The sequence below is a fragment of the Grammomys surdaster genome, unplaced genomic scaffold (genome assembly GCF_004785775.1).
Source record: "Grammomys surdaster isolate TR1022 unplaced genomic scaffold, NIH_TR_1.0 126185, whole genome shotgun sequence".
NCBI lineage: Eukaryota > Metazoa > Chordata > Mammalia > Rodentia > Muridae > Grammomys > Grammomys surdaster.
Window position 1 is genome coordinate 748659 of NW_021620991.1, and position 8383 is coordinate 757041.

Here is an 8383-nt window from a genome sequence, read left to right on the forward strand (position 1 = left end):
CTGTGTGTGTGTATGCTGTGTGTATGTGTGCTGTGTGTGTGTGTGTGCTGTGTGTGTGTGCTGTGTGTGTGTGCTGTGTGTGTATGTGTGCTGTGTGTTGTGCTGTGTGTGTGTTGTGCTGTGTGTGTATGTGTTGTGCTGTGTGTGTGTGTGCTGTGTGTGTGTGTCCTGTGTGTGTATGTGTGCTATGTGTGTGTTGTATTTGTGTTTGTCTGTGCATCATGTGCACTCCTGGTGCCTGTGGAGGCCAGAAGAGGGTTTTGGATCCCCTAGAACTGGAGTTGCAGACAGTCGTGAGCTGCTATGTGGTTACTGGGAATCAAGCCTGGGACCTCTGGAAGAGCAGCCAGTGCTCTTAACTGCTGAGACACCTCTCCAGCCCCTTATGGCTGAATTTATGTTCATTCACAAGTCTTAACATTGTTGACAAATTAGTTCTTCATCCCACTCCAGGAAACTGACACATCTCTGGTGCAAGGTTTTCAGAGACACTCCTTTGAACAACTGGAAAACCAAGTGATAAAATCTGGGGTTGGAGAGATGGCTCAGTGGTTAGGAACACTGAGCCATGAGTTCAATTCCCAGCAGCCACATGGTGGCTCACAACCATCTGTAACAGGATCTAAGGCTCTCTTCTGGTGTGTCTGAGGACAGCAACAGTGTACTCATATACATTAAAAAAAAAAAAAGAATAAATAAATAAATCTTTAGGGGAGAGAGAGAGAGAGAGTCAACTTTCTTTTAAAAATATTTTATCTGAGTTGCCAAATATCAGTGGACTGTACATTATAGATGTATACTCCTACCTTGTGGTTTTCATAATTATTACAATTGCATTCAACTTATGTATTCTCTTTTTTGTTTGTTTGTTTGTTTTTTTTTTTTAAAAAAGAGCCTCTTATTGGACTGAAAAGGGGAATTGTAGAGAAATCATCTTGTGCATTGTATGGATGCACCTGTCAATTACAAAGCCTACGGCCTATGGCTTAGGCAGGAAATAGAGGCGGGACATTGGGAAGAGAAAAAATTCTGGGAGAGAGGAGGCAGGGAGAAGAGCCCAGAAAGATATACGGAGAGGGGTACATGGAACCTGAGCACAGGTAACCAACCACGTGACAGAACGTAGGTTAAAATAAATGGGCTATCTCTAGCTATGATCTAGTCAGAGTAGAGCCTAAAAGCTCTATGGCCAAGGTATTTGTAAAAATAATTTGAATCTGGGTCTTATTTCTTGGAGCCTGGGGCTGGAAGGCAGAACCTGGACCTAACTTTGACTGAGCTCACAGGAACCTATGGACTCTTAGCAGGTTGAATCCGGCATGGCCCACAACCTATTTTACATTTTTTGGTAAAACTGACCAAGCCTTACTTGGCCTAGGCTAGTGAGACGGACAGCATTATCAACTAGACAGGATTCAGAGTCACCTGGGACAAAGGCCTCTCGTGCATGCAAGAGGGGGGTTACCTGAACTGAGTGTGAGAGCTGCCTACTGTGCGTAGGGAACCCAGGATTGTACAGAATGAAGACAAGGAGCTGAACATAGATAGCATCCATTCCTCTCCCGATGGCTTCAAGTCCCTCCTGCCTTGACTTCCAAAAACACACTCTCTCTCTTAAGTTGTCCTGTCAGGGTGTTTTTATCAAAGCAACAGGAACATACCCAAGGTTAACCTCAGTCAAGCACCAGAGATCTCACCGACCAGCCATGGTACAGCTGACCCAGAAGTCAGTAAAATTTAAAACGGTGACATAAGGCCACACGATCCAGAAACTAAAGAGTAAACTATAGCTGGCAAATCAGAAACAATAAGAAAACATCAGAACAGAAAGGAGAAAGTACTTATGGGTAATACAAAATTTCCCATCTTTTCAGTCCCGACTGAAGTCATAGACTGAAGCTGGGATTAGGTACAGGGGCATTCCAGGGTCCCAGGAGCCCTGGAGGAGGAGGAGGAGGAGGAAGAGGAGGAGGGAGGAGGAAAAAGCACAGATTGTGGGGCCCTGGCAGAGTCAAGGAGATCCTGAGTGTGCCAGAGGTCATGCTGCTCAAAGGATAAAGGGAGAGACGAGCATGGAGAAGACAGGGGGCAGAACAGGAGAACCCCATTCTCTTTCCCCAGTCGTGTCCCTCATAGCTGGCTATGGGGCTACCAGGTCTGGTCTCTGGAGGCCTCAAAACCAGATGTTTTGAGATCAGTGACCTTCAAACAAAGGTCCCTGGAACCCTGGGCTCCACTAGGGGGGTGGACCCTGTCATTCCTGTTTCTGCCATGGAGTTGGTTGCACCTGTCAACACTTGCCTGAGAACCACATGGACAGAGACCACAGTGACCACTGGGCAGAAGCCACACTATGTGGGCCCTTGAAGGTAGCCCTGGGTGGGAGATACCCACCTCCTCCTTAGGCAGAACCCACTTGTGTTTTCCAGCTGTCCCTCATCCATAGTCCCCTGAGAGAACTTCTAGGCTCTGGTGCCCTGGTGAGAGAGCCAGGGCCAGGTTAGCCCATCACTGAAGAGACACAGCCAGAGTAGAGTAGTGTAGTAGACTGATACTGTATGTGTATCTATATACTGTATGTGGGTCTTAATCCATCCCTCCCCCTTCCTTTCTTCCCACTTCTGGCTCAAAGGGGATGGAGGGATTGGAAGGTGCAGGGTACAGGGTGTAGGTCTGCTGGGTGCCCCACACAAAGGGGAGCACTTTAGTCTTACATGTGGTCCTTTAGGAAGGGGTCAGTGTGTGACGGCTAAGACACCTGAGATCTACCCAAAGGGCAGTCTTAGCCACACCTCTACTTTCATGGGTCCTCAGGCTAGCCCCTTCCTTCCAACTTGCAATAAGCAAGAGCCTGTATCAGAAGCCACCAGGTCACCCCGACTAGCACCAGGTGAGACAGCTGGCGGAACACCCTTAGCTCAGGGGCTTGGGCTCCTGCTGCTGGGCCACTTGGGAACTGCAGCAGCCATTCTGCTGGGCTGGGCTGCGGACTAAGAAGGGGGCTGGACCGGTGGGGCGGGGGGACCTGTGCAGCTTCCTAGAGTTCTGCTGAGGCAGAGGGGGCGGAGGCAGAGCCTGCAGAAGCAGCTGCGCCAGCAAGCCGGGACAGACGGAGCTTTTCTGGATGGGGGTCGCTGTGCCCGTGCAGGTCAGTGTCCCTTCCGTGGCAGCTCTGGAGTCAGCAGCATGGCCCTAGGAGCAGGCGGCGGGGTGGGGGGCAGACCCCCATCCCACCTTTTAACCTACTCTACAAGGCTGGCTTCTCTCAGGGACAAGCGAAGCCCTGGGCAGGGATGGGTTGGGGGAAGGTAAGGGGGCAGAGTATCCTTGCTCACCTATGCTGTAGAAGACACCCAGAGTCACTATGGCTCCCAGCAACATCAGTAGCAGCAGCAGCAGCAGTCCATACTCCAGGAAGCTTGAGCGCCTCCTCTCACACTGGTACGCTCTCTCCACCATCCCCACTGGGCTCTCCGACTTCCCTATCAGCCAGTTCTGGGTGAAAGGTACACAGCTAAGCACCCCAGGCCAGGGCCAGGAGATGCAGCTGGAGCTTGGATGCCTAGAACACACGGAAGCTAGTGCTTTGGGGATGCTCTGTTCTGGTCTCTGCTCTCAGCGCAGTAAGCTGTGCCCAGAGTGCCCAGGGGACTCTGTGCAGAAGAGAAACCTGGCCAACTAGTCCTGGTGTCCATTGCTTCTCAAAGTCGGTTTCTGTCTTGTTCCATTGTCTGGAATGGCAGGGACTAACTAGGCCTGAGGTTATCCTCCCCAGTAAATGCAGGAAGCCCAGCCTAGGTGTCCATTGGCCTCTACGGTGGAGCCTGCTTGGGTTGCCTGTGCCCGGAGGACTCCTGGAGTTTTGGGCTTGGAAAGTGGATAGGGAATTCTGATGGGGAGGTTACTCAGGCCCTGAACTCCTTGCTTGTCCTTTCTGTGTTCCTGTGGGAATCCAAGAGTTTCGGGGAATGGTGAGGGTTGGAAGGATAATGTATGTGGAAACCATACAGAACGAGAGGGTTCGGGTTAGCAGCTTAAAGCAGGGTCCCATGATCCATCAAGCTTAGGTGTCTCTGTCTGTATGTCATCTTCCAAATGGCCCGGTCGGTGGGAGGTGGGATGGGGGGCTTAGATGCTCCTGATGAAATCCTTGAGAAGTTGGCATGGCTGTTTCTGATAAGGTGCAGAGTGGATGGGGCCCTGGCCCTCACTCCCTGTCAGTCAGCTGTTGCCTGTCTCTTGGTGTTCACATGCCCAGCACTTCCTCTGGATGTTCAGACAGTGACTGTCTGGTCCTTTGCATGCTCACAAGGCCTCTGCTTTTCTCCAGGCAGTTCCATCCTCGAGTTATTGAAGCCAAGCTTTGGAATCACACTTTCAGTTCTGCTGGAGTCTGACCTTGCATCCTTCCTACACCCTGTTTGCTCCAGGCTACAATCACCTTGAGTTGTAGCCAGACCTGAGGGTGTCTCTCCTTTGACAAAGATGTCTCTCTCTAGCCTTCTTTATATCTCTCTATTTCCTCAAGCCCCTTTGTCAGGAGACCCATCTTCCAGGTCCCTAACTGAAGAGAAAATGAAGAAGGCTCCATTTTTCAGAGTCTTTCCCCCACTTGGCTTTCAAGTTCAACCGAGCAAACCTAAGCCTGCTCCTGGTCTGTGTTACCTGACATACAGTTCTGTAACCCTGAGTGTTTTTATTTATGTCATCCCTAGGAGAATATCAGCTCCCCCAGGGCTGGGGCTCCTGTATCTTCAACTTCAGTTGAATGCGTGGGTGAGTGGGTGTGTATGTCAGCCTTGCAGGACAAGCCTGGGCCTGGCTTGGTCTTTGCAACTCAAGTTCCAGCATGTTCAGACTCTGAATGCATTAGCTAATTCACTTCTGCAATCTGCTGGCTCATATCACGGCCTGAAAACTTCACTTCTGGATGACAAGTCACACACACACACACACACACACACACACACACACCCCACAGCTAAGTGGCCTGGGTCAGGAGGTGTGGGGTGATTGTGCTCGGTAAGGAGGAAAGGAGTCAGGGTGACACCACACCCCCAGGTGGAGAAGGGACTCTCTGGGTGGTCATGAGGATGAGGCAGGGGCATTCCAGGCAGTAAGTTGTATCAAAGGGGCTACTCAGCAAGGGCTAGGTGATGAAATGCTGAAATGCTCGATGGGCTCTGAGTGAAATGCTTGGGTTCTTAGAGGGGGTCATGACAAAGCTTAGGTGTCACATGCCTGGAACCAGCATTTGGGAGGTTGAGGCAGGAGGATTGCTGTGAACTCAAGGCCAGCATGGATTATAGAGTGAGACTGTCTCTAACAAAACAAAACAAAACAAAACAAAAAAAAAAAACAAAATACCACCTGGAGAAGTGGCCGGGCAGGCCCCTCTCAGTGAACCTTACCTAGCGCTGTAAGCCACTACTAGGCAAGTCCTTAAAGTTGGGATGTCTCAGAGCTGGGGTGAGCTGGCCAAGGTGGGCTCTGGGTGGAGTAGAGCAGCGGTCAGGCCGAGCTGGCTGTGAGGTCACATGGTGCTGGCTTCCGGTCCACCTTTGTGATGATATGAACTCCTTGGAGATGATGACATACCAGGGCACTCTGTGGGCTTTTGTGTGGGGGAGGGGCAGGTGTGTTTTCTAGTATAGGGACCCTGATGTCTGGGTGTTCTGACCTCCCCAAGCCCCATCTCTGACTCGTTTCTGTCTCTTGACTCTAGCCCAAAGGGACCTAGGGTCTGCTGGTGTGACCCTGGTAGGTTTTCTGCTATGGGCTGATATGAGTGGCTTCTCCCTGGGTATTCTTCCCTGCAGCCTCTGGGTGGGACAGGGGGGTGGTTATGGGGACTTGCCAGTGTAAAAGAGGATCTGTACATCGTGATGGACGGGCACAGCAGTAGAAACGGTCCTCACTGGAGATAATGGTGAGATGCTGGACTGCTTGCCAGTTCTGAATGTAACCAGGGAGCCTTTATAGAGCCAGGGCTGGAGCCTGAACAGGGAGCTGGGACAGGCGCTTTGGGCTCAGGGGCTGTATTTCAGATTTTCAAATATGAGCCAGGGATATGCTCAAAGAAAGCAATAGGGCTCTAAGCAAGAGTTCATTGGGCCCTGGGTGACCTTTGAACAGGTCTCCTGGCCTCCAAGGGCATCAGGAAGGGGTGGAGCACAAAGCCTGGATCCCATGAGAACAATTTCCTAATGGGGCTGTTAGAAACATTGAGACCATGCTCTGGTGGCTTCTGAGGGTGGCCCATGGTCCTAGAAAAGGGCAATCTCCAGTTGCAGTTCAGAGCTGAGCTCAGACCTTAGGCCTGTCACCTGGGGTTTGGAGTAGTATTAGGAGTTACTTTTCTTTAGGTATGACCGAGTGCCTAACAAAATCAATTTAATGTAGAATCTGAGTGGTTTGAAGGTTGGGTGCATCACGGTGGGGAAGGTGTGGTGCCTGGCATGTGACCTCACTACATCTGGAGTCAGAATGACAGATGCCATCGCCCAGTTCCCTAACTCCTTCTTACTCAGTCTAGGACACCAGCCTACGGGATGGTGCCACCTATATCCAGGGTGTTTTCCTCCCTCTTTAGTTGAACCTTTCTGGAAATACTCTTGCCGACACACCCAGAGATATATCTCCATCCGGGGTGATTCTAAACCCAGGCAAGTTGATACCGATTAACCAACAGGTTGATACCGATTAACCAACAGAGGGATTTGTCATGAAAACTATGCTAGCCCAATGCCAGGCATAAGGTGTGGTTAAGCTTCACCTGAGAAGGGTAGGGAGCTAGTCTCCTGAGCAGAGAGGGCAGCTGACTGATGGATGCCTCAGAACTTTACAGTATGTGATGTATGAGTTAGCACTACAGCAGTCACACTAACTCTTAACAGTCAGTAGCTCTCTGTCTGAGCTGATGCTACGGCACGGCTTCCACCACTGCCACCTTCATGGACGTCTTCTCCTGCCCACATGAGTAGGAAGGCTGGCAGGTCAGTTAGCCTCGGGATGCTCTTGTTCCTGGCTTCCCCAGCATGGAGATTGTATGTGTGGGATACTCTGGTCTGGTGTTTGTTGTTTTGTTTTGCTTTGCATTCCAGTTCAAGGATTCAGCTCAGGTTCTGTGCAAGAAGCACTTTACTGACTGAGGTGTTGCCCACCCCCCCCCCACGCCCCGCTGAGTTCTTATGAGAAAAACTAGGGCACTGAACAAGATCTGGACTCTGAAATTTGGAATGGGCACATCCGTCTGTGGTGCTGAGGTGAGGGCCCCTAGTCCTTCAATGGTCCTTCCACCAGAAGCATTTGGGGGCACTGGCCTTTCTCACTTGAAAATGCCATGGTAAAGTCAGTGCTGAAAGACCTGGCTTTAGGACCTTAGTGGGTCAGGTTTTGGGGACCCCTGAGTGTGAACGAAGACCAAGTTGGGCCCTTGAGGCTGTGGATCACTCACTGTGACACCTCTAGGAGTTCTGGGAAGGTGGGGGCAGAGACTAGGGTCATAGCCAACTGGGCACACAGATCCCCCAATGAGGTCTCTGCTGTATCTGATCACACTCTGCTGGAAGTGACCCATGGTTTGCTTGGTGAAAGTTGGACTCCATGGTCCACAATAGACACTGGGACCATGCAAGGGCTGGACACATGGGTTCTTTCCACTCCAGCCAAACATGGAAGGAGCTGGGAGGCTGTAGGTAAGCTTTTGGGGGCTGCAAGGAGATAGGAGAATCTTCAGAGTGTGAGCTCTAGAATGCTGGGGGCCCTAGACTTGTCCTGTAGGCGTATACCCTAGCTAGGATGAATGCACAGCTTCTAGAACCTTCCACCACAATCTCCAGGCTGCTGGGGTGCCTGCTGTAGCCTGGGACTCTTTCATGAGACAGTGTGTAGGCTGAGGGGTCTTGGCTAGCTAAGACACACCTCCATATTCAGGGACCAGAGGTCTGTGGTCAGGACAGAGGTGGTGGTAAGGAGACACTGCACTTCAGTTCACTGAGACAAAAATCCTACAGGCTGGGAACCTTATCAAGTGAGGTTTATTTCTCATGGCTGTGGAGGTAGAAGTCCAAGGCAGAGCCCTGATAAGTATGTGGGGACAGGCCTGCATCCTGGTTTGTAGGTGGCACCCCCCCACACACACTCCATTCTCATATGTGGGTGGGCTGAAGTGCCTTCAAAGCCACGGACCCCGTTCTTTAGGGCTCCCATCAGTACAGCCTAACTCCTCCCCACCCACAAGACCCACATTCTGGCAACATCCCATTGGTACTGGGATCTCAACGCATGGATTTCTGGGAACACATTTAGACCACAGTAAAGTGACAGATCAGCAGAGAGAGAGAGAGAGAGAGAGAGAGAGAGAGAGAGAGAGAGAGAGAGA

The 8383-nt window shown here is 51.1% G+C and overlaps 1 protein-coding gene across 3 annotated transcripts in view; it reads right to left on the minus strand.

Moving 5' to 3' along the window:
- Mmel1 (membrane metalloendopeptidase like 1) overlaps window positions 1-5553 on the minus strand; it is a 30598-nt gene extending 25045 nt beyond the window's left edge. Inside the window, exons 1-2 of one of the 3 annotated variants that reach the window (XM_028757817.1) lie at window positions 5412-5553; window positions 3336-3653 (exon numbers count right to left, since the gene is read on the minus strand). In XM_028757817.1, the coding sequence (XP_028613650.1) occupies window positions 3336-3459 (124 nt within the window). In that variant the 5' untranslated portion in view covers window positions 3460-3653; window positions 5412-5553. Of the gene's footprint in view, window positions 1-3335; window positions 3654-5411 lie in introns of those variants that run through there. The other 2 variants (XM_028757819.1, XM_028757818.1) reach the window with 2 other exon arrangements.
- Between the last annotated feature and the right edge of the window lie 2830 nt (window positions 5554-8383).